The sequence below is a fragment of the Dromaius novaehollandiae genome, chromosome 12 (assembly GCF_036370855.1).
Source record: "Dromaius novaehollandiae isolate bDroNov1 chromosome 12, bDroNov1.hap1, whole genome shotgun sequence".
Classification (NCBI taxonomy): Eukaryota; Metazoa; Chordata; class Aves; order Casuariiformes; family Dromaiidae; genus Dromaius; species Dromaius novaehollandiae.
Window position 1 is genome coordinate 6759469 of NC_088109.1, and position 27020 is coordinate 6786488.

Sequence of the window (27020 nt, forward strand, 5' to 3'; positions counted from 1 at the left end):
ACTTTAACCAGTACTGCTGCTGGCAGTGTCTTCCTTGACCTCTCCTCCCCTCTTCCAGACATAGTGATGCTAGAAGTCTTTAATGAGCAAGTGCTCTTAAGCCATTCTATTTTGTCTTCACTTTACCTTTTAATGTATCTGTAAAAAGGCTGCTTCATCTCTTTATTGTTTCCATTATGTTTTCTTGAACTAAAATAAATTATATAATAATTCAGTAGACAAATTTCAAATTATAAAACTCTAGTTGGAGAAAATTTTTAAATATCTTTTGGTTCTGGAAACTATCCTGTCACTTTTTTTTGGTTTAGATTACTTTCTCTTGCTCTATTTAAAAATCTTACAATTTGAAAAACAAATGAATTCCTGTTGTAAATTAGTTGGAGTTACAGCAGGAGTTAATTTGTTGCTGTTATTATTAATTATTATTTCTCTTAAGGAGAGGAAACTAGTGGGCTTCTCCACTATGAATCTGTAAGACATCGTTATTCCATTTATGATGTTAGCATACTGATCTGATACTTAGAATTGAGATGGTCTATGAAAAACTAAAGCTTGTTTGGTGTCTTTTGAGACTAAACCACCCCTCAAAATTTTTCACATGGTTAGGACTTGTTTTAGGTTTGTGGGCTCTGGGCTCTGAGAGGAAGATGCATATGCAAAACTTCTGACTTCAGGATAAGTGTATCTTAACCTCTGGGAGGCTAGCAGCTGTATTTGCAGTGTCAAAATCTTTGTTTTGAGTGTGTGTGTTTGCAACCGTATTTAAATGTTGAAAAGTGGAGGGTTGCATCTCTTGTAAGCAAAACCAGATTTCATTGCCCAGCCCCCTATGCGAAGATAATTTTCTTTATTCTGGCCAATCTGTTTGTCTTCACCACTGAAGAATGTTTTTCTTCCTGGATGGCACATGCAACCCTTAGATATCTTAGGGAATTTAAACGCAATTTGACGTAGAAAACTGGGTTAAATAACAAAGCAAAACAACCTTCCTCCCAAAATTGTTATGGTTTGGGGTCTTGTCTTTGTTGTCCCAGGGAAAAGATAACTAATGTTTACTGCAAAAATATATTTAGGAGCTGCTTTTCAGTATTTTGTTCTTTGCAGTGGAAGTCTAGAACTCTGCTAATCATGCTGACAAAGCTTCCTTGAGAGGGAGAGGAGGAAGGAAAAAAGAACAGAGAGAGAACATATAACTGAGAAACTTGTCTCCTTCCTTCTTCCTTTTGCTTAAGAAAATCAGCAATCATATTGTTATTACTGTTGGTTTAGGAATAGTAAAATTGCTAGATGAAGAATCCCTTTCTAGTAATAAGTAACATGCTTTTGCCCTTCAGAGCAGAAAACAGACCGTTTTGTTATTCTGTCTTTCTTTTATTTGGTGAATTTGCTGACTGTTTCCTGATGCTTAAGTGAAATGGCACGTTGATTTTTGCAGATGTAGCAGTGTAATACATCTCATAGTACAATCAAAGCCATGTTGCAGAGAATCCTGGATTTTGGTCCAAGAAGCAGCTGGTTCTGCTGACTGGTCACATGGTGTTAACTAGTGTCCTTGTTATGTGGCATTTAAAAGTCAAAATACATTGCAGTAATTGTTCTATGATCTTAAAGGGATGTAGGAGATCCTTCTAAGAAACTGTTAGTGGGAGCGAGAATGGTTTATGAAGTTTGTCTGGAATAGAAATCTGCATAATGAACAAAAAGAAAAGACAAGATTAATTGAAATATCTAAGTGAAATTCCTACAATCATCTAGTACAGTTTCTGCACCAGAAATAAGGTGGGTCTTTCTTCCAAAGCTAAGTAACTTTAAAATACCATTTTTAAAGGGAAGAAGAAACCCACCCCTGTTAAAAATAATTTATTCATATTCCCGATGTTGTATTTCTGTTGCATTAAGTTCTGTGGGTCTTGGGTGTGGGGAAGTTGTTGTTTTCAATTTTTCTTCATTCTCCAATTCAATTAAATTTTAATGAAAATTAATACAAAGTAAAGGACTATAAATCAGTAGGGGAGAGATAGCACACCACAGTTTGCTGGTGTTGATATGTTTTTCAGTTTCTAACTGTGTCCAGAATAACCTTGTAAATTATTTATTCTTGTGGCATCTTAATGTTGTCCTGTCACCTCTCTGTGAAGCTGTTACGGAATTCGTTTTGAGTCATTAAAAACACAACTAAACTAAAATCCTTTGAGTTAAAATATATACTTGCTGAATGACTCATAAGATACGTAAAATAAAGTTGGAGAATACTGAACATGTAAACTAGGAACATACACTGTGTAGTGATGAAGTTGTGGTAGTGCTGATTCTCTTACCATTGTCAAATATAGAAGAAATTGTTTGAATAATTCTATAGATTTCTTTCTGCAATGCAAAAGGTCAGTTATTCATTTTGTTCAGTGTGAATAATTTGTAATTGTTCTTTTTATTTCCATAAGGTTTTTGCATACTTGAAACCTATGCCTTCTATTCCTTTATTTATTCTTCACTTATACCAAGGGTTCAGTGCATGTCTATCAAAGAAAATATGGACACAGTATGCTTCAATGTATCTGCCATTTCTGCCTGTTTTTTATATTTGTAACTAAGGAATCACTTTTTAAGTAAAAAGAGCCCACATGTTCCCAGCTGGAACATATATTATTTTTAATATTAGTGACTATTGTGAAAATCCTGTAATATGTTGCCATATTTAATGGAATAAGTTGGAGAAAATACTTCTTCATATCAATCATGCACAAAGAGTGGTGCTTATCAATTGTTAGTGTATATAAAAAACTGAACTGATGTGAAACATTGACCAGCATACAGGAAAACTGTAGTCTAAATCACAAGAATGAGAATTTTCAAATACACAAGGTTGTAGTCGTGCTCTTTTGCATTGATTATTTTGATATACTTTGTACTTCAGGTTTATACAGTACAGCACTGTGTGTGTTTGACAATTTGGGCCAAAATTCTACTTTTACAGATTCTTAAAATTTATTGGGAAAATGCTTTGCAGAAAGAATGGATGTATATTCATACACATCTCTTCTGTGGTTAAGTCTTCCAACATTTGTCTCCTGGAATTGGGTGAAAATGTCAGTCTGGTCTTTATTTATTTATTTATTTTCTAATCTTACTGCTGATCAAACAAGATTATGTATTATGATCTCAGATTTAAGTTATACTTAAATATAGATTGTAATATTTAAAAGATTTAGAGTTTACTTGTATTTCAATTATATATTTTAATCTCATGCAATTAATGGCGTGAGTATTACATCTTTTCCCATATAATTTTTAATACTTTCCTATTGTTAACTGTTTTTAATTTTTTTCTTGTACATTTTTCTGCATTGTTCTCATTATTAATGACAGAAGTCTGTTTACATCCATAACTATTTTCTGTGACCCTCACTTTATTGGGAAGTTGTTCTTTAGTTTTTAAGCATGCCTAAATGTGCATTTGCACAGTTTAAGTTTATTAAATTATTTACATTTTTACAAGATTGCCTAAATCTGTGTCTTTACAGAAGTTAAAGTTATGCTTCCAACACATATTCTTCTATTTTCTTTTAAATTGGGAAAGAATGAAAGAAACCGAATTTAAAATGATGGTAAAATGACATTAAGAATCTGACTGAAACGGAAGTCCAGTAAATGTGTGTGTGTGTTTGGTTGAACCGCTGTTATTCCCCCAGTGCTGTTTTGCATAGGTATTGTAACACATCCAGATAATAAAATCTTCTATTCCATAATAGTTTGTGAAATATGAATTTTTAAGCTAGTGGCCTAGTTTTGGGAGCTGCTGAACAGCTACAATTTCTGTTTAAGGTAGTGATAGTTTTAGGTACTTAGTCTCTGACAGATCATGCCTTACTGTTTGGTGGCAGGGGGAGCTGGAGGAAGGAGATGACTTTGTATGCAGTACCCGGTCAACACTGGCTTTTTTGTTCCTTAATTCTTAATAAAATTGCGTAGAGAGCCAAAACTGTGTTCAGCATAAGCTAGCTTCCTTTTCAGTGGGAAGAGGCATTTTATTAGATGAATGTTGTGTTTGGGGAAGTATCCTTGTCTCCTCCCAGCTTCAGGAGTCATCTAGGGAAAATGGATAGTGTTTCTGGACTGTTAGTAAATGCAAAAATGAGAATTCTGCTATAGATATTTCTTCCTATGTATAGGTAACAGAAATCAATAATATTTGAGCATATTGATCATCAAACAGATCATCAATACTTCAGATATGACTGGGGAAAAAGAAAGGCTTTTTGCAGTTGCTGTACACTAGACAGTGACTAATGTCAATATGAACTTGAGCCAAAAATGTTGTAACTGCTGATGAGCTAATCAGTGCAGCGTAAATTTTGGACAGGAAACAGGATGGGGATAAATAAAGTTGTAAATATCCATCAGTTGTAAAATACGGAGCAAGTGAGAGATGGCTATTAGGTGACTGAAGGATATAGCCATGTATTAAAAGAGGTCAGGACAGATGATCTAATGATATTGTCTACTTGAAAACTCTTCTCTCCCTCTGTTCTCCGTCTGTAAAATGGAAATATTTATATTCTACTCTCTGACACTTTCTTTCTTTTCATTTCTATTTACTAATGCCTCCAGGCAGGGAATGCCTTAATGTGTACACCGTCCACGAGAAAGGCCTCATATCAACTGTAATCTGAAGGCACCATTATGTTTAAAATAATTTGTAAGAAATATTTTAAGAAGGAAAGAGTAGTTAAAATAAAAATGTAGTCATTTTCATCTGTTTGTATTGTTAGTCTATTGAGTGATGTCATGAAAAAGGTTATGTATATATAAAAGGTGTCAGGACTATTTCAAAAGGGTTCAGAAGGCATGCGGGTCCAGAGAACTTCAGGTAGACAGGGCCACGCTTTGACTGAGGCCTATGACATTTCTAAGAACTCTGCTTTCCTACTCTCTATTCCTCTAAAGAAGAAACTTGGTTAAAAAAATCTTGTCAAGACCTTTCAGGGCCTATTCTTCAGTAACTTAATACTCCGTTTTCTGTCAGCCACCATTAAAAGCTAATTTGTGTAGGTAGTAGCAACAGACAAAACACGTTCAACTCTAAGTTAAAACAGCAATCTCTTAGGTGAATTTTCAGCATAGAATTGCAATTGTATTAGGATGGTTTTGTACTCATTTGCTTTCATTTTAAAACTAGTTATGGGAAAGGAAGGAGAAAACCATGTTTGCAGAGGGTGTTGTAGTTACTTGGATGTTAGTTAAAAATGATGCCATTTTTGGCTTTGGTTTATAACCTGAGTTTTTCAGGATAGCCCTCTTCAGCTTGCTTCTGTAATATGTCTTCTTCTGAGCTTTAAGTTTTAAGAACAAAGAAGTCATGTATGGATGTGCAAGTGTGGATGACTGTTCATACACCTGTTAAGATAATACTGTGTAACCTCTAAAGGTGAAGTGTTTTTAGAGCCATCTTTGTGCTCCTGTAACATTGTCGGTCTTTACTGTTCCCATATCATGAGTCTGAGTCCCTCAAAAATCAGGACATTATCCTCAGAAAGACTGCAACAAAAATGAACCTTCCTGATAGATATATTGCAGGATTACCTTATCAGCCTTTTCTCTGCAAATTTTTAGGGCCAAATGGCAATAATAATTTAGAAACTCATGAAATGACAAGAGTCTAGGAGATGAGGATTTTAGAAAGAAAACAGTTATGGGTCTGATGCTAAAGTTTTGAAAGTTAGCAGTGCTGCCTATGCAGTTAGGTAGGTTGGAGACCTCTGCATCAAGTGCTTCATCTTACTTCTCTTCTCACTTAGGAGGATTCTTGAGGGTATTGTAGTCTTTCACGAAACTTTTCGTTGCCCTGACAGGTACCTAGAGCTCTGAAGAGTTTAACTGGCAAGGCTTTTACATGTCTTTCTGAAGTGATCAGCAGTTGTTGAAACTGAAATGTCTCTTTAGCACAGTAACACTTATAGTTGTTTTCATTCTACAGCATCTGTGATAAGTACGTAGCTGTCAGTGTGCAAAATATAGATGGGTATGTACATTTTCTAAGTGGAACATTAAATTCTGTGAGGTATTCTTACTTTAAAATATTTAGTGAAGTAGCTGTCTCCGCTGTAGTTTGAGGGGGTGTCATTTTTTTGAGTGGAAAGTGTTGAAAGCCAAGTACAGTGTAGTACAAATTTTTTACCGAAACACAGTACCCATATGGTTTTTGGAAGTAAGCTACCCATATATCTTATTTAGTATAAAAAATAAATCCAGAAGCACTAATCTGGTATTTGATTTCTTCCTGAGAAGTAAACACCGTCAATTCAAGCTCCATAGATACTAATCACTTAAAAAAAAAAAAAAAAAAAAAAAAAAAGTAAGTAATAGTAAAAATTAAAAAATATATATATAATAGAAATGTGTAATAAAATTTGAGTCAATTTTAAATCAGTGGCCAGGTTGTTGAGATTAGGAGTTAGTATTTTTACTTAACCATGTAGTCACTTTTATGCTCTAATGTGATCCTGGAGACAGATGCTCTTTTTGAGTATCTTTCTATCTAAAAATTCATGGTAGAGCATGGTATTAGAAAGGATATAACACCAAGGCTGTACATGTGTTTCTTATTTCAAACACGGTCTTTTACACTAAGCCTTCTATTTTATTCTCTTTCCATGAAATTCAGTTTTTCTCTTTAGTAAACAGGCTAAAACAAAAAAGTTTGCTAATAAAATGAGTTGCTGTTTATCATTTACCCAAAAGGCTTTAGTAATGCTTTAATTTGTCCCTGTTGTGATAATGTGTATCCACAGAGTTCTTCGTTGTATTTAAATGCCATCGTGTGAAGAAATGTTTTGTAGCCCTGGCTCTGTAAAATGGAGACTGCAACCAAGAATATAGCGTCAACCTGAGAGGTTTACAAGTTTGTCCAGAAAGAGTGTGGTTTTAAAATGAAGTGAACTGTCACGGCAGTGTTTGTAACAGACACGCATCACAAAGTATGCTACTTTCTGATTCTCCCTCTAAGCTCTGAAAAGTGACCGGCAAGTGAGAAAAAGATAAAAATTCCTTAATAAATCTGCACTTCTCCAGCTTGCCTTGCTGGACGGAAGAATTATATCCCTCTGGTACATTTTGTTGCTACTTTGCTGTTTTTTCTGCTTGAGAAAATTAATTGCTTCATAGTGACACGTCGCTATCAGTGGCTGGACAGTGACACATTTCTTCCCCAAAGAAGTTCACAAGGGACTTTTTAGGTCTCTGATTATACAGTAATTAATTTGAGATTAAAAATAATAATAGTAATAAAAAATCATAACACCTCACATGTATTTGTCCACCTGAAAAGCTGCTTTTCAGAATGATCACAGTGGGCACCAGATATGGTGTTAGCAGCAAAGATGATTGTTAAGAACTTAAAAAGCAAGCTAATGGCAAGCGTGGGACTTTAGACTCTGCTGGACATGATTAAATAGGAGAGAATTTCCTTTCCACATAGCAACAAATTGAGCACTTATTAAATCTGGAAACATTTTTAGAGTTATTTTGTGGCTACTTGATGTCTAGACTGGCTTTATTCCTGATGACCTGAAGAGTATGTGTGTGTGGTCTCCTGACACTGCAGTTTCAGATGAGTTTTATTTTGCCTCATTCTTTCTTCTTTTTCAAGTATGTTCAGTGGCTACTGAACAAACGTATGCCATGTTATATACATCAGAGGGCAGCTGTCATTGAATCTATATAGTAAAGCATAGACATGTTAATGCTATTCTCCTTCTGTAGAGTTTTACTCTAAAGTGTTAATTGCCTGAATTGGGAAATAAAGTCCCCAAAGTTGATGAAATGTCAAGTTTCAATTACAACCTATGTAAGAGGAAACTTTATTTGGAAGAAGGCCCTTCAGTGTTTGAAATCAGTCTGATTCCTAGCAAAAGAATTACAATCACAGAATCATAGAATAGTTGGGGTTAGAAGGGACCTCTGGAGATCATTGGATCCAACCCCGCTGCACAAGCAGGGTGACCTAGAGCAGGTTGCTCAGGACTGTGTCCAGGCAGGTTTTGAATATCTCCAAGTTTGGAGCCTCCACAGCTTCTCTGGGCAACCTGCTCCAGTGTTCAACTATCCTCGCAGTGACGAAGAGTTTTTCTGTGTTCAGCCAGAATTTCCCCTGTTTTGGTTTGTGCCCATTGCCTCGCTTCCAGTCCCTGGGCACCACTGAGAAGAGTCTGGTCCCGTCCTCTTGACACCTTCCCATCAGATATTTATATACACTGATAGGATCCACCCTAAGCCTTCTCTTATCTGGGCTAAAAACCGCTGGTGCTCTCAGCTTCTGCTTGTATCCGAGATGCTCCAGTCCCGTTATCATCTTTGTGGCCCTTTGCTGGACTCGCTGCAACAGTACCGGGGAGCCCAGCACTGGAGCCAGCACTGCAGACGCAGCCTCACCGGGGCTGAGCAGAGGGGAAGGATCGCCTCCCGCGGCCTGCTGGCCCTGCTCTCCCTGATGCCGCCCCGGCTACCGTCGCCCTTTTTTGCCACGAGGGCGCATTGCTGGGCCCGTCTGCAGCTTGTTGTCCGCCAGGACTCCCAGATCCTTCTCTGCAAAGCTGCTCTCCAGCTGGATGGCCCCCAGCCTGTACTGGTGCATGGGGTTATTGCTAATGTCAGGTAACTTATTTTTCTTCTGGTGACTTTTCTTTTACAGAGTACACTGTCATTCAACATTATCTTTAATGGTACTGTCACTGCTTAGGTAGCAAACTGAGTGATGCTGCCAGGTCATTCTTTGGTTCCCTGATACGCTGTTCTCTGGGCCACGTGCCTGGAATTTTTGTTTTAAAACTCATCAGCAGATACTTCTAACCAGCAGGCCGTTCACATTATTAAAATAGCTAACAGCAAGTATACTTTTTAATAACGTTTTTCAGGCTTCTGAGCGTCCTAATACAAGAAAAATATTCTGTATTGTCATACTTCAGGTTTAGTTTGTTTGTTCGTTTGTTTGAAGATACTGTCTCTCTATGGTATATCCTGATCCAAATTTGCCATTGTAATGCCATGGAAAGTCTAGCGATATGACATGACGGAGTTTCCACAAGGGGAAAATAAACTTTCAAATCTTTCCATAGTAATAGCAGATTTGGTCGCATTAACATGTATCACTCCTGCACAAATTAAAAGAATGATGACAGTTTATTAGATCCAAAAATAATACACCCTCAACTTACTGTTCTGTGGTTTAACATACCTTATTTTATTAATATTAACATTTTGCTAACATATATTTTAGAAGGCACTTAATGAGAACTTCCTGGTCTCTTCTGTGCTAATCCAGAGGGGCATTTGGATTGAAAAATAAAATTATTACAGGTGAAGAACTCCTCCAAAACTAACACTAGACAGTTTAACTGTCAGTGTAGACATGCAGTCTGCTTTGTGTGAGTACAGGTAGTGCAGGCATAAGCATTCATTAATAGCTCTAGGGGGAATATAAAAAGGTTAAACACATCTTTGACATAAACCAGGGCAGTTTGTGCAGAGGACTCCAGCAGACCCAAGTAACATGCTGCCTGAGGAAGCAGCACCGAGAAATTTTCACTTCAGTCCTGTGCCTCCGCTCTTTGGAAATGAGGATCATGGCATTCTTAGCTGCCTACAAATGCATGGAAAACAACAGATGAGAACAGTAACCTGGCAGAGAGAAAATGAGGGTAGTGGTGTAATTCTAGGCAAGTTGAGGGATGAGCATATGAGGAAAAGTAATACGTATGTATTTGATGTTTCCAAGCTACTGCTAATATCAAAATTAACTGCTGTTAATTTTGTTTAAATGCTGTTTGATATTCAGTTGTATATTGTGAGGTTGCTCTCTGCTCCAAGCCCCGTTTATAATATTTGAATATCCCAAGGTACCATATCTCTTTTTGCAATGTTTAGGTCTGGGAAGGGACCAAACCTGTTTTGCTGTTGTTGTCCCTGCATTTCTTTGATAAACTCTAATGTTTCAGTATGAGGTTACAGTTTCATTGCTTGTGGGCTGTATATTGTTTTAAATACCATGAACTGTAGTCTGGCCTACATCATTAAAATGATGTCTCATAAGTTCTATATTGTGGTTCCAACAAATTAAAGTAATAGCAACACGTTTGATGATGCTGATAGCTTTCCAGATTGTATACAGGCAGGGCTCTGAACATAATCCAAGTTTCTAAGCTGATTTCTGTATACAGCATTTCACAAAGAGCCAGATGAGAGAAACTTCTGCACATCTGTTTGATTTTTTTTTTAATAGAATTTAGGAACACAGAATAGCTTTTAATATATATATAAATATCCTCAGTGCACTTTGAAAATATCTTGCAGCATATATGCTGTGTAATATTAAGAGAACACCTCTCAAATGGAGTTTTCCAATACTCCGCTTATGCATTGTGAGCAGTTAGCTTAGCTTTTCTTGACGAATTTATCTCAGGAATAAATAATTGCCCCCCCTTCCTTACCCCCCACCCCCCAAACCTAAGAAATGCTCCTAAGCAGGGTTTTTTTTTTTTCCTTTAGTCTCAGATTACATTTATGTGTTTTTGTGGAAATATACAACCCTTTGCACTGTTTAGAGTATTAGAAACAATTTCTCTAGATTTTCTAAGAGAACGTGAAGTGCTTTTGTTGTTTTTTGTGGTTTTTTGTTTTGGGGCTTTGTTTTGTTTTAGTATAAAACATGGTTAAGAGCATGCCAAATGTTTGTCATAGACACTTGAATTCTTTAAATTTTTAAAATGCTGTCGGTGGCAGTGCTTTAAGATTACCATTTTAGTTCAGTTCTGAAAGTGACATATCCGGAACTGCTTAACTGTTTATTTTGCATCTGGCTTCTTCCTCTTTATAATTATGTTTCAGTCATTCCTATTGTTTTTTTTAATATACAGTAGATAGTTTTCCTGCTAAAAGAGCATTTTGTGTTAGGATTTGACTGAAGATTGCAGCGTGCTTCACCAGTGAACTTAGTTCTGTCAGCTAAATGTTAATTTGTTGAGGCAAGCTGGAAGTGCTGCTGGACTGAGTGTAAAAGCTCACTGGACATATTTTCCTGAGGAATGCTGATGGGCTGTGCAAGTTACCATGGTTTTGAAATTTAGCAAAGCAAGGATTTTCTGAGTCCTTTAGGAGCGGTGAAACTCAGATAGAGTGAAGTTGTTGAGAGTAAGTTGTGATTTTGGTTGAGTTAGATGGAATTCATGGTGAAACAATTGTCTTCTCCCCCCTGACCCCCATTGTCTGAAGGATGGTGAACGGATGGTTTGGGGGAGGGAGGTATTGCTTTTTTGCTAGTTTGTTTTTGAAAGATTGGAATGAAGCTCACTTAATTGAATCCCTTCCTCAGTGATAGAACAAACTGCAGGGCTTCCAGCTTCTGTCCCCCCCTTCCCCCTGGAGGGAATGAAGGCTCCTGGTTGCAGGGAAGACTGCTTTTGCTTCCAGAAGGTGTGGATATGTTTAGTACCTAAGCCCTACAAGTTCCCCATACTTCTTCTCTCTAAAAATAATAAAAATGGGATGTGTACTGTGAAAAAATGGTTGTGTCCACCTTCTGCAGTGCTAAACTGTTTACAAGAAAGTGCTTGGTGTTCTGTTTAGAATTGTGCTGCAGGAGCTATACCAAGTGAGAAAAGAACATAATGCATATAATTTGCACAGATAAGCTATAAGAAGACACAGATGGGCACAATACTGCAGTTTATGCATCAAGGCATCAAAAATCAGTTATTTCTTTAGCACAGGAGTCCTGGAGCTGTATCTCATTGGCTAATTTTGATGCTTAAAAGACAGATTCTGAAGCTTTTCCTGTGGCTGGGCGGTTCTAGAGATGGAGTTGTTTGTGGGTTCTCTGGTTTCTAGTAAGTGTTGAGCTTATTCTGGAGGTTTTCTCCAGAACAGCTATACTTTGCTGTCTGTAGAGGATGTGTTTCTGAAAAGTTTTGCTTGCAAAATTTAATGTAAGGAGAGATTAGTGCAAGCACTTAAGATATGCACAGAGTTTAAATATACAGGAATATATGGTGTGGAGCATAGCATCAAATCCTCATCTGGACGGGGCATTTTCAGAGGCTGGCTTTCAGAAAAGGATCATTCTAAAAAACAGCAGCCATTTCATCTGCAAAACTGAATGCACGCGTCCCCTTCAGTTACATGAATTCCTATAGGAAAAGTTAGTTTGTGGACTGCCAGATTCCTTCCTTTATCTTGCTACCTGCTTTCACAAAACTCATAAAATCTTGCTCATCTTCGACATTTATCCTTTGTTTCCTCAATCTCCATCAAGCTTGGTTGAAATCAGCCTGCAGAACAGTCATATAAGCTAGGGCTGCATGGAATGAAATTCTTCAGGGTTGTGTTGTTGGGGAGAGGGCTCAAAGTATAGGCTAAAACCTTCCTCACAATTCCTGTAGGAGTTTATAAGATTATTAAAATAAAAGGTGAACTGGGCAAATTAGAGTAGAGGAATACACTGAGGGCTTTAAGATATAATAGTCCCAGAGCTATGAATCTTTGGGGACTGGGAGGATGTCAGACTTGGCCACTTGGTTGGAAAATTCCTTGGTCTGTTCCAGCATTGTCCTTTCCCTTAACTGATACCCTGAAACAAAGTCTTCTGCTGTGTTTTGTGGAGCTCATAAATCCTCTTTTCATGACTTTGCAACTGTTTTTCTTACTGCCTTATCTTCTGAGCTTTTATAAGCTTAAAAGGATGTTTAAACCAGGAAATCTTAAACCTCGTTTTCCTTCCCTCTTACCTCTACCTTCCTCCTTTAGAAATTGAGGTAGGGAAAATGATCAGTCTTTCTCCTGTGATTTTCTCATGTTTACAATAAGCAATAATTTTCTGAGTGTTTACAAAGATTGTCCTTTCATGAGATAAATATGATGAGGAATCACATTATGGACAGCAGATTGTTTTAAATCCTTTTCTGTTTTTTTTTTTTTTTTTTCTTTTTTTTTTTTTTTTGGCAGGTCCTTGACCAATATGAACGAGACGGGTTTAATTTCCTAGCTAAAGTTTTTAATTCCTCACATTCCTTCTTAGAAGATTTGACGGGTCTAACTTTATTACACCAGGAGACCCAGGCTGCTGAGGTAAGAAAATACACTTTGGGTGCTAAAGACTAAACACGTGGTAGTGAAGGGTGTCTTGATTTTATATTCAGCTTCATAACTGTGGGAATAAATTGAGCACTGGTAGAATTGAGCAGTGGGTGTTTGATTACAGGATAATTTACATGAGCCACATGCATATTTCATACAGTGAGATAAGAGAGGTCCTCTTACTGTTAGAGAATAAGAAATAATATTGAATGTGAGAGAACATTCTCTTTTACAAGTATATGATATACAGTCTTTTATGCATGTTGACAATCAGTTGGAAATGTGTATTTTTTTTTTCCGGTTGTCACATTTTGTGAAATTACAGAAATATTTTAAGTGACAGTTGTTGCTGCACAGTTCTAAATTTATTTCAAGTGAAGTTCCTGTCTGTTGTCTTTTGTAGTGTTAGGTAATATGTGTAAAACTGCAGTTTGTGCAAGTGTTACCAGGCAAGCTTCAAGCTACTGTATTCGAGTACTGATATTAGGTGGCAGCACAGAGTACAGTATGGGCTAATGACCAGAGTATTCATACAGGTTCTTAGACAGGTTTTGCTACTGATTTTGACTGTAGATTAGGCATACTCCTAGAAAAAATTTAATTGTATTTTTTTTTATATCTGAGTCTTCAAGTATTTCTTTTAAAGAAAACAAGCTACTTGCATTATCTGGTGTAAGGAAATCATTTATCATTTTAGGTCAGTCTAACATGTAATTATGATGCTGTTTATTGGTCTAGTGACAGAAGTCTTAACGCAAAATAAAATAGGGGTATGTTTTGTTCTCATGGGAAATACCTTGGCTGAAGAGTTGTGCTATTGAGTCTGTCCGATCTAAAATGAACCAGGTATCTGTCCTACTGTTGTGTTTTAATAACGATTTGTAATCTTACCCACTCCGTAAATGTCTATATTGTTCCACATCTGTAACACAATTTTACGTCGTAGTGCAGTAGTGTTGAATGGATGTTTCTAGAGTTGGCTTTAAGAAGTGATTATTCAGTTATTGTAGCCTGTGTAAATGGTTTAGCTGTTTTTTCAGCTGGAAATGGCTCAACAGCTTTGCTAACAATGTTTGTTGGGATAATGATGACTTCGTTCTCTGCTTCATGTTTCAACCTTTTAAAATAATTGGAGCAGATGCTGGAGATACTAAACTGTAAAATTAATCTGTTGCATTCTTAAATCAGCCTGGTGATACCTAGAAGAACTTTGTATTTATGAGAGTGATCCAACAAAGCAAAACAAATACCCTTTACCAACTTCTACTCATCAGCAAAAAAAGCAAACGTAATCTAATTGTGATACCTAAATGACTTCTAGGCTGCTCAGAACTCTTTAGTCTGCTAACAACAGCATTTAAAGAAATTAAAACTTCCCTAGTTAGCAGTCTATTATTTTGCAGATATTAGTTCATGAATTTCTTCTGTTTATTTGTGAAGTTCTACAATTTTAGAGTCTGGTACAGTTTACTGTAACTTGCTATGGTTCAAAGTTTAGCATAAAATATAGAATCAGTGTGCTTTAAAAAATGCTAGCAGAAGGGTAGGTTCAATAGTCAGGTTTGTGCAGTGAAGTCATTGCTCATAGAAACAAAAAACTGAGTAGTTCTCTGTAAAAATAATAACTTTTTTTGATAGAATTAGAAAACTGGCCAACAGAATGTTGATTCCTCACAATATAGGATATTTTCACTTTTTCTCATATACTTGATATATAAAATAAAATGGTATTAATATTTTATTCCACACTTACATAATAATTTTAGATACACAGGAAACAAGAAGTTGGGATGAAAGTTTTCACAGGAATAGGAAACTGTATCATGATAATTAAATCAAGCTAAAATATTTTCATAGAGAAGAAACTTTTTCCTTTTTTTTTTTTTTAAAGAAAAATTTTGCACAAGGGAAAAATAAGTGCATTGTCTCAGAGTGATTCAGACTTAGCAAAGACGACTATCTTTCATTTACATCTCTAATTTTTGGTGGAGTTACTCACAGTACTAGCTTCAATTTTTATTAAGTTTATTTTCATTAAATCCGATATTATCACAGGTACGCAGATTTTCCTGGCAGAAAAGCTGTTACGTAGCTCACAGATAATTGTTGTTCATGACTAAAACAGTGACATACGAAGTATTTGCAAGGCTGCAAATATGCATTCTAGTTAGCCCAACCTCCATAGAACTAGCGAGTTTTCTAGATTACTTTCCTGTAGCATTACTGTATTTTTCTAAGAACTCATCTGATTTACCCAAGTTAGCTATCTCCGTAGTCTTGATTAAGTCGTATTAACGAATGGTAAGGTCCAACAGGCAGGTGATTTGCAGAAGCTGGAGCTTGCTTGCTTGGTTTCTTAGAGTTAAAAGACTTTACTCTTTCGTTAACACTGTTGACTCTGAAAAATAAAGAGGCTTTTTTTGTCCTCCTCAGTACATAACATTTTTTAAAACTGCCCCAGGTTAGGTGCACAAAGGAGTGCTTATAGTACCTTTTCTATTGAATTGCTCTTGTATTTTGAGGTCGGTTTTCTTATACCATGCAGTTGGTGCAATTTATATTGCTGCATTTGAAGATTGCCGAACGGCTTTTGAGGAGTCCAGCTACTTTTGAGCTGCTCTTGGCAAAATGTGTTCTCTAAAATTTATACATAATTGAGTTGTTAAGCTCAAGATCAGAGCTCTTTAGGTTGATTTAAAGTATTCTTGACACATGACATGCTAAAGACTGCAGCAAGAGTAGTTAAAAATTCCCATATATTTTATAGTAGACAATGTAGTAGTCTACTACTAGTAGTCGATGTAGTATGCATTTTGGTTTTTAATCTTTAGGTGAGAGACGTTTCATAAGACCTGCATGGCCTATTTTGCTAATTAGAAGGTATGGTTGTTCTGTTGAGAATATAGCTTGCCTTTCAGCATTCACTCTCTTCAAAGAGATTTTGTACAGTAGATAATAATTGGGTTTGGAGACCATAAAAATGACTTCTAAAGCTGAAGATCTTCCTTCCTATCCAGTGAAATTTGACTGTTGCCATCATTCCAACACAACGAAAATAAACTTTTAAAGTTAAGTATCATCCAACCTTAAATTTGCTGCAGTGAATCCATAATTGTGTTGTAGTTTCATATGCAAAATCACTGTTACAATCAAATGATTTGTTGCTTACTTTAGGTTAATAAACCAGGGAAATATATCCAATCTTGTCATCTTTTAAACAGGATCTGTTTTAAAATTTTGACTGCTTAAGAGCACTTAATTGAATGATTTCCTCAGTTTATGATCAGAAGACTTGAACTATGCAATATACTGAAGCATGAGTTAAATCACCTACTTACTTGAATTCTTTCTTTAATTCTCCTAAGCAAGTGTTTAGCTGCTCTCATAATGTGTATATGAATATACGCAGTCCTTCAGTCCTTACTGAGCTATATACAAAACTAATTTTAAGAACTTGCTTCTAAGTTTTGAGGTATTCAGAGATATTCTAGATAGAACATGCATGTGTCCTAAGAGGCCAACCAAATTAAGCAAAACATTTTTGTATGGCATTTAGTTTTCATGAAAACATTACCTTCCCTACATGCTGAGCATAGATCTGTATTTGGCCAAGCTAAAGTATACAATTTGCAGTAAGATATGCAAGACCTTCCATTTGCTAACTATATTATCTTTTTAACTTGTGTTGTTCAATATTCTCTTTCAGTACTATGGACCTAAGTATTAATACCATGTTGAAAGACTTTACTGTACCTTTTTAAAATGACTGATAAGAATATATTCCTTTAGTATGCAACAGGAGTATGAATCATAACATAGATTTACTTTATGATTCAGATTTCATACTAATTGCAGGAGTTTGGGGCAATAGAACGCCTACTTCTTTAACATGAGATACATTAGGATATTATAAACCTTTTATATGACTTCATTAGTATGACAATTTACTCAGTAAAGTAAATAATAAAATTAGCAAGTGGTTTTTGTAGTGTCTTGACATGACAGTAAACTTCTGGCATCTGCTTTTTCCACATCTGGCCTTAATTTAGATACTGTGGAACTTTTTTTTTTTAATAGCAGTTAGATATTTATGTACGATTTCGTCAAGAGACTCTGATGACACACAGGGCTTTGAAGGCCAATAGAAGCTGTGGGAAACTCCCACATCAGCACTTAGACCTTGTTTCCACTGGAGACAGTTCACTTTGGGAGCTGCCCAAGCTCCCTTAAAAATTGCATTTCTGTTTTCCAGATCACTTTGTCTCCTTACTCCTAACTTGAACTTGTTAACTTGACACGTGTTCAGCATGCATTTAAGTTTAATAGTTGGGTTTAAAATAGAAAAAGCCTATGCATCCCTTGACTTATTCATCAGAAACAGGAGGCATTGATTTAAAGACAGAACGATAACCAGCTGAACCACTTTTGGTTCGGAACTTGGCTGGGCTGCCCAGCGATGCTTGCATATCGCAGTGCATCTCTGAAACCTGCTGTTCAACTTGTCACATACTCCAGGCTTATCCCTGCAAAGTAGATAGATAGTTTTTCTGCTGGTGTGGAAAGCTCCAGGAGTTCACTAACTTTGATTAATGATTCTCTGTTGTATGTACAGTTGAATTTCTATACAAGACTGTTGTGGCTACATCCAGTTTGCAGCAGTACAGAAACTTAATTTCTCCTTTTTCTTAATGAGACTCAGCTCTCAACTATAAAGATACTTTCTTACTAAAGATTTAAATTCCTAAATTACTTGGATGCTTTAGGAAGCTTTACTTTGTATGCTATACTTTCTGCTTTCATGAGTATGCAATAAACCATTAAGTACATGTAAAAAAATTCACTTTATTGTATGACTGATTAAACTCCCGAGAGTGACAGAACTCATGCAATCCAAGAGAATCATTAAGGATTTCTGGAACAAATTAGATCTGGACCAGAGTTCATATCTCTGAATGAAAGGGGTTGTTTTTATAAAGGTCAGACATTGGTGCCAGCAGGTCATAATGTCTATGTTATATTGCTTTAGTCACTTTGTAATTCAGTTTTTATGGCTCTTATAATGTGGTCCGTAATATTTGCAGTTTCTTTCACAAATTCGTTTGGTCAATGAACGAACCCGACTTGGTATTTGTAAAATCCCCTTGCTGTGCCAGTTCACCATGACAAAAACAAGTGATGCAGTTTAGAGCTCTTACCCTATGGAAGTGTCATAAAATTTAACAAAAAAATCATCTTAGTAAAATAGTTGCAGATCATTGAATAGGAGAAAATATAGAAACCCCCCTTTTTCTAAATATGATTATGTGCTTTTTTGAAGCTTGTTCCTGACCACATTTTCAACTATTTCTTGGGAGATAGGGCTCAGGCATATATAGGCAGTGGGTATTAAAAGTGAACTTTGTGCTTATCCAAATTTGGGAGAAAACTCAGAAAGTAAGTGTGCCTCTGGTGCATTTCCAATGTACATTGTTATTAAAAATATCCTGCTTGTTTCTGATGCGTTGTGTTATCATGGAACATATTCAATACTGAAACAGTATCATATGAATAGCGAGGAAAAAAAAAGAACAAAAATCCCGCAACTTGAGCACTATTATAATACAAATTTACATGACTTACTGATTTTTTTTCTGTTAACCAATCATTAAAAATTTACTGCAAATAACACTACTTATTCTTAGAACAGAATTACTATTTCAGACTTTTCTTTGTGCATTTTATTTAATTATTTTTGTTAATTTGGTGTGTTCCAGGAGAAATTCACTTTGACTGATTCAGGCCTGCCCTGGAATATTTCTGTTAATCTTTTTTATTTTGGGAGGTGTGTTCGAATTCTTTTAGTTTTTTTTTTTTCTTATACTGTCAGTTAGTTATCACTTTTATTCATCCAGCAATATTTTCCAGATATTCAAATAATAGTAACATCTCTTCTGCAAAAAAGTCCTGTTGAACATAATCCAACTGAGAAAAGACTTGTTTAACTTTTCAAGGCATGTAATAGCAAAACAACCAGAATGCATTGGAAATTTACATACATTTTAAAATCCATCTTAACTAAGACTAAGGCTGTCCTTCACCACTATGTTTTGGTAAATCTATGTTATTTCTTCTGTTGAAATTTTGCCAAGGAGGGGAAATTGCCCCATCAACACAAGACAGTTCAAACTGAATTTTATAGCCTTTGAACAAAAATCGTGCCCATGAATGTTCTTTATACTGATACCTTATTCTGCTGCTTGGAGACTCTCGGAAGAATTGAGAAATACCTGTGAAGCATTTCATCTGTTTTATACTAAAACATGATCTCTTCATCTTTCCCCTGATAACTTCAGTGTAAGGCTTAACTAGAACTCAAATGTTCATCCTAGAGCTTAAGTTACATCAACAACTGATGTGCACAAATACTCATGTTTCAATAAATATTTGCAAAAACACGTGTTTGCCCCTTCAGGTCAGGGAGGGACATGTGCAGTCGTTTCACTTAGTTGGCTGCCAGTTGAGAGAAAGGGGAAGGACAGGTGATTCTAGGGGTGTGCAGAATGGAAAGATTTCTTTCAGGGGAGGCTCAGGCTTGAAGGAAGATCTCAAAGATGAGAGCCTGCCAGTCATTTAAGGTAAGATTCCAGTAATACCAGACCTTGGAGTATTATAGTTACAGACTCAGCAGTCTGTACAGTTACAGTTTCAGCAGTCAAGCCTCATTAATGTTCAGGTTCCAAAGGGAGATTTTAAAAGTGAGGACAGCTATAGTAATTCTGTACAGACCTAGAAAGCATCTTACTTCAAGTGAAAAAAATCTGCATAATCATAAACATCATATGTGACCTTGTCTCAGAAAGGTGAAGCAGCCTTATACTATATGCTTACTCGCCAATGTTGACTTGTAGGTACTGACATTCTTCAGTAAAAGGGATTACTGAACAATTGTCTCGTTTGACAAATTTATTCAGCTTGCCTACTTATTAGCCAAATTAGTTGAAACTCTTTGCAAATTCTAAGGTAAGAATTGTTTGGGGGACAGAGATATGGAAATAATATTAAATATAAGGACTCTTAAATATAAGTCACGGTTCATATCAGAAGCTGTCTTTTTAGTTGAAATTTCAAATATATGGAGAAAAAATTGAGAATAAAACCACTAAAAGAAATGAAATACTTGATGGTAGACTAATAATGGCATACAGCTTAGCAGCAGGTGGTAATTTATTTTATTTTTTCATGGATTCATGCTAAAACTGTGAATTGCTGTCATAGTGCCAAAAATTGATAGAGTTTAAATCTATCTCTATATAAAATTTCACAGTAAATCTTAAATAGCTATAAAATGGAAAATACTTCTATAAGTAAATTTATAATCTCGTCAGTTTTTATATAAAGGGAAAAAGTTATGCCACAAATGGCAGCCACTGCCTCATTTTATATGAGCTATAAAAAAAATGAGCCTTAGTAAATGTAACACCTTTCCAGGTGCTATGAAACTGTTATTCTAGAATGAAATTCCTCTGTAGTTAATATTTAGTCTATGTTCTTCATCATGCATGTATAGCTTTTGACTGCCGGCTTGTTTAGATAATAATTTGGTATTGTTTGTCTTCTTTGTAACAATATTAATCAGTGGAGGCTAGTGCTGTTCGGTATGAGACATTCTCTACCAATAGGGATCAAAGTGTTTGTCTTTTCTGATGTTTCCAATTTTAACGATAACAAAGACCTCAAGTACAGTTGCAAGGCTACACTAAATTTCTTTTTTAATGAATTATTACTTTCATTAGATAGTATTTTAACTTGTATCTGCAGAGTACTTGAACTGATGAAGTAACACTTGTATTTATGTCATGATAGTAAATTGTACTTACTTAAAGATTTTAGCATCTTTGTAGTTGATGATGAATATAGCACCAAAAATTTTGAAATGAATGCTATAATGAAGCTGTAGAATTCAAAAAAGAATGGATTTTTTGATGTCTGTAGAGACTAATCATACCTCTGAAGAGCTTGCTACACTTAAGTCACACTTCTACTTGTGTTCCGTAAGACAGAGGAAGATGTACCCCCAGTTTTCACTTGTAATGGTCCATCACAGTGGATTAGCATTAATATGCTTGAATCTGTTCCATATTCTGAATTTCTATCGTTTCTTTACCAGTTTCTGATATTACTAGGCAAAGAATGTTACAAATGGCTTCTGCAACTGCAATGGATAATAGACCTAGCAGGGTCTCCGTTCTTCTAAAGCAAGTCCACAGTCTAGGCATACCCTCCTGTGGCACCAAGGACTTTTGTGATTCAAAGTATGTGAAGGATTCAAAAAAAGGTTTAACAACCTTCATTAGGTAGTTAAATGAGAAAGCAGAGAGGACCTATCTGTCAGATGTGGCAGATGAGGACTGAAAAAGGATGGTTTCTTTGAATTAACTTACAGATAGGTCATAAAGTGTCTGCAAGCATAGTATAATACTATGACAGTGTTAAATTCCCTCCACCTCCTCTTTTTTTTGGCTTTGGACAAGAAGTCCATTTTTCTATATGTAATAACGATAAAACTTTTTCTCCAGGAACCTTCCCACCTTTCTGATATTTGACTGAGGCATCAGTGCACATCTCTGTTGTCTTGGTCTCATTTCCCGTGTTTCCACTTCACCTGCCCTGTGTTTAGATAAGGAAATGCTGTCCAAGTGTTTTAACTGCTCCATCAGCAGGCACAGACACAAAATCTACTAATCCAGGCACAAAAATGTAATGATGTGTCATTTATCCTGATGAAAGGAAATTTAAAAAAATCTACTGATATTTTGTCCTTTCTCAGCCAGATTGCCCATGAATATAGAGTTTTGCAAAGTGCCTTTACACTGTATCACTAAAGATTACCCAGATTTTTAGGCTAAAACAATATTGAACAGCCATGCCAAAAGCTGGTGTGGAATCATCGAAGTGATGTATCACTTCAAAGCTGTTAAGTTATGAACATGGATTGGCTGTAAATTTGGACTAATTTTCTAGGACTCTGGCACCTTGAAATTTGTAGGGAATTAAACACTGAGATTCTAAATAATTCTGTGGTTCTGTGGATTTTCTCCAGCACTAGGCCCAAATGTTTTTGACCCGTAATCTGTTCCCTTCTTGGGCTCTGTTTCCTCTTCTCTGCGCCTTGGCAGGGGCTATTATGTTACAACATTAATCATATGTTTGAGATATATAGTTGTTATCTGACTGGTGAGAGCCACTGATAGCTTTAAACCTCTAATAGATTTAATACTCAATCTTTTTATCTTACTTAAAATGGTAGAGTAACTTCTGTGCATTCTCAGCTGTGCATTTCAGCAGTCATCATTCTGTCACTGAGAAGTTAAGAGTGCTACTGGTAGCTTTTATATTTAATACAAGGGAAAAAGGTATGAAAAAGGCAATAGCAATAAGAGTAGTAGTGTGCAGCTCTGCCTGCCTCTCCCTCGTGTGCCCTCTCCCTCTCCCTTCAGAGAAGAGTACCCTAATGTATGTAAAGGGGTCACAATATATATTGTAATTTATAAATATCACTCTGCAATATTTTTATTATCCCAATATTAAGCTGTCCAACTGTCTTGGCATAGTAACTGTGTTACAGATTTTGGATTTGTTTTGTCTGGAATATTCACTGCAGCCTGTCTTCCCATCACTTGCCTTTCTTACGCCGCTGCATCTGACTGAGAGAATATTCTAGCTAGTTCAAATGGCTGTTGAACAGTACTGTTGTGAAATTCTTACATCCCTGTTGCATTAAATCAAGATATCATTTATCCCCCGTTTGAATACCATGATAGCATCTTGTATTTCCCCCAGATGCGGGCTGCGGTCTAGGCAATGGTAAGCAGATAGTACATCAGGTACTGTACCTAGTCCTCTCATGCTGCATCTGCAAAAATCCAGGTAGCCCTTGATTTCTGTCAGTGCCTACTATGCAAGAGGAATAGTGGAGACCTGAGTGTAATCATGAGTAGATTTAATGAAATTAAATGCCACTGAGGTCACACTGTTTAGTGAAGGCAGTAACAATAACATTTGGATGAGAACAAAAACCTGGGATTTGTCAGGGTATTCTGTCTCTCATGATAATTGGGTTCAAAAATCCCTGCAGTAGACTTTTAGGGAGTAACTGTCTTACATTTTTCATAATCTGCACTAATTAGAGGTTAGTTTTGTTGTTCAATTGTAAAAATTTACTTATTCGACAGTGATTGGAATCAGTTTTTTTCTGTATACGGACAAGGAGAAGTAGCAAGTGGTTTTGACCTTGTTCCTGTAGAAAGCATGTTGTACTGCGTCCCTCTGCTCTCAGCTTGCCTGCTTCTCCAAATAGTGGTGGTACTGAAGTAGGACATTTTTATGCCCAGAAATAATTTTTGTTACATAAAAATTAAGGTAATGAAACATAAACTGCTTAAAACCTAAGAGATCTGAAATCATGTTGCAAATACCACCATAGATGTGGTACGTGTGGTGTGATAGAAGTAAAAATCATCATGCCGGTTACTTAAAAAAAAAAAAAAAAAGAAAAAAAAAAATCCAGCCAGCTAAAGGTTGGACCCTCCTCAAACCACCTAAAAATTCATCTCTCTTCTGAATACTCTCACACATCCCCCTCTTTGGAATAAAGGTTACAAAATTGTCAGCTTTCCCCATCTCCTTTAGCATAAGGTCTACCAGAAAGTTTCCAGGTCTCTCTTACGTTTCGGATCGAGCCAAATGCTTATATATACATCCAGATATGTCACACATTGCAATGACTAAGTGTTCCTAAAAATTACTGTGTATTTGAACTCTTTGTTCTGCTCATCTAACTCTCTGTGCCTTGCTGTGAGGAAGACCAGAAGGGCTCTAGGCCTGTGTCAGTATAGGTCCCAGCAGGAAAAAAAAGGTTTGTAATGCCTGAAGTAATTTCAGAAAATTCCTCTACTGGAACTCTAGCAAAGGCAGGATAGTCACAGTGAGCAAGAAATGGAAGTTCCCAAATAAATATTTAATATACTGAGAGGGAGCAAGTGCATATTTGGAGGGGAAACAGGGGCTTCCTTCACAGGGCTTTCAGCCTCCCCTTTCTTTCCTTCCCCAGGATACTGACTTTTCTTTGCCCTCCCTCTAAGCAGCTTTCTTTTTCTATGGGGCTGTGGGTTAGGCAGCTGGTGAGAACAAGAATTGCATTTGCTAAAATATCTGGCTAGTTCATGCAGAGGAGGATTTATATAAATACAACTGACTTTTGGATTAGGCCACAGTTTTGAACTAGGTATATCAGGAACAAATTGGGACAGTGTTTGGAGTGGTGAGGGGAAAGGGGATGCAATTCTAGCTAGATTTTTCAAAATACATTGATTTTTTTTTTCTCTAAAGGAAAAATCTCCAGTGCAAACATAAGTAAAAAAGGAAGATAAAATAGTTTATGGATTAAATCTATTCCATTTCAGTATATTTTATTACAGTGAAGAATGAGTAGGTTGTTCAAGATGCATTCTGTTATTCTCACATGAAGAATAAGAAATTACACAACACAGAGAAACACGTTGATAAACTGTGTTTTGTAATTAAGAACATAAATTATACAATGTGCATCCGAGTGCAAATGAACAGTTGCAGAGTATATGGGCCCCTGTAGATTATTTAAGTAAAAAAAAAGAAAAAGAAAAAAGTTTGCTGTTGGACAAATTACTACCAGATGCAGATTTCAGTAAACACATACTATTGTTGCCTTGCCCAAAGGTGCTATGAATTTCTTGAGGCAAGTCTGTATTCAGTAAACTGTTGGATGTTTGAATGTTAATGCAGTTACTGTATTATGTATGAATACACCTCACCCCCCCCAGCATTTAATGTACTTCAGTATTTAAAAACTTTGTTCATCTCATAAACCTTTAAATGTTGTCCTTAAGAGTATTTAATTGTTAACAACCATGTTTGCATTATTCTGACCATCTGTATTTCCTCTGGAAATATCTCTAAAACCATTTTTAGGGAGTTTGTGTTAAAAGTTGTATAAGAGATCGTGTTATCAATTCTCTTATAACTGATACAAACTTCATTGGTATTTTATTACTGTCAGCATCTAATTTTGACTACACGACTTCTCTGTACAAAGAGTAGTAGCTTTTTTCAACTTTATAAACTATTGATTTTATAAGGCCAAGGATTGTTGAAAAATCATGGAGATTTATCAGTATCTCCCTTTAATGCCAGTAATTGCTAATTCACGTAACAGCAATCAGACAGAAAATCAAGCATCAAAAACATTAATAACAAACTGTCAGCATTAAGAGAGAGCTGCTTCTTTCTGGAAATCTCTTTGGAAAAACCCTTGTAAACTACTTCACAATTTTAAGTTTTATGATGTGTTCAAGGTTTTCTTTTGTTGTGAAGTATGGAGTAATTTTACCGGGAGGATTGTTTAAAGATTTACATCCATACTGCCACTAGAAAGCAAACATTTTTGGTTAAAATTGGCACCAGTTTTGCAGAGATTTATGAAACAGCCATGGATCAGTAACAACAAATTTGAATAGCCTTGGAAATGAGTACTAACCACAGCTTTTACTGTGTTGACATCTCTTTCTATTTGATTCAGAATATTTTCCTGGTATTTTACCCTTTAATGAATGTCTCTAGAGAGTGTTGGTGTTTCCTTCGCCTTATTCTCCTCCAGGTTCTCCTAAAGTTTCCTTTTTAGAAGGTTTTTTTTCTTGAACACATTTTAACCTGATTTAGAAAAACTGATTTCTAGCTGAAATTTGCTGTGCAGCATAGGTGTTGTGTTTTAGCAGAGCTGGCTGGAGTCCTGATGAGCCCACCTGATAGCATAGCACTGATAAAAATAAATGACCAGTTCCATAGTTAAAACCCAGATTTCATTCCAAGATTAGCCTTTTTGTTCCCGAGAAGATAAGGGTCACCTCAGTGATCAAGTTTTTCTCAGCAACAACTTCTGTTAGTTAGGTTAAGTGCAAGCTGCTCCAAGGAAAGTCCTTGGCTTGTTAGTGAAAGATGTCTGACTTCTTGAAGAGACGTTAAAAAGAAGTTAATGTGTGCCCACAATAAATAATCCTGCCCAGAGAGAAAGGCTTCATTGTTAAGTTTGGGGAACATAATGTCCAAAAAAAAAAAAAAAAAAGAAAGAAAGAAAAAAGAAAAAAAGAAAAGAAAGAAAAAGGAAAAGTTAGGATGAGTTTGTGTTCTTGCTCTTTCAGCCTTTAAAAACACTCTTCATATTATGGAAGCCCTACAAGTCTAAGCTAACTGTTTTTATTTCTCGAAGTCTTCAAGTTGCCAAGCAGTTAAATCCTGACAGTCATCCACTGTATATGCAGAGTATATTGCTCCATCTCCCCCTTCAGCTGCTTCCCACCTCCCAGCCCAAGTTAGTACTTTTTAATGATACTGCAGTGGTTGACAGAACTTACTGACAAAATGCATGATTTTTGTTACTTCTGCAAATTGTAAGCTTGCTAGTGACTGTTGATTAATGCGTCCACAGTAACCGGTAGTGTGCTTCAAATCGACTATGAGTTGTTGCGTTCTCCAGCTGTTAAGTGAGCCTGGGACACTGAAACAACAATTCAGAACTGTACTTCATGTATAATATTTCATTGATAAGAGGTGCTGGTGAGGTATTGAATTTATTTATTATATTGTTTTTATATGCTGGTTAACTTTTGTTGCTGTGGAGGTGTGATGATGATTTTTGAAGTCATTTTATTTTTATGCAGCAATCTTAAAACACTGTAGTTTACTGGGTAAATGTATATGGCTTTGGTAAGTGGAAAATGTAAGATACCTTGAAATCTAACATTTTCTAACAAAGTTAGATTGAGCTTGCAATTTTTAGTATGAATTGAAAACCATGACTAAACATTGGTAAAAAGGATATACCTATC

At 36.1% G+C, this 27020-nt stretch overlaps 1 protein-coding gene across 6 annotated transcripts in view; it reads left to right on the forward strand.

Moving 5' to 3' along the window:
• The window catches only part of ATG7 (autophagy related 7), a 131442-nt gene that overhangs the window by 43975 nt on the left and 60447 nt on the right, over positions 1-27020 (forward strand). For 5 of the 6 annotated variants that reach the window (XM_064518830.1, XM_064518827.1, XM_026102527.2 and 2 more), the window contains exon 18: positions 12991-13113. The exons of the other annotated variant lie outside the window; for it this stretch is intronic. In XM_064518830.1, coding sequence (XP_064374900.1) covers positions 12991-13113 — 123 coding nt within the window. The remainder of the gene's footprint in view (positions 1-12990; positions 13114-27020) is intronic. 6 annotated transcript variants of the gene reach the window in all.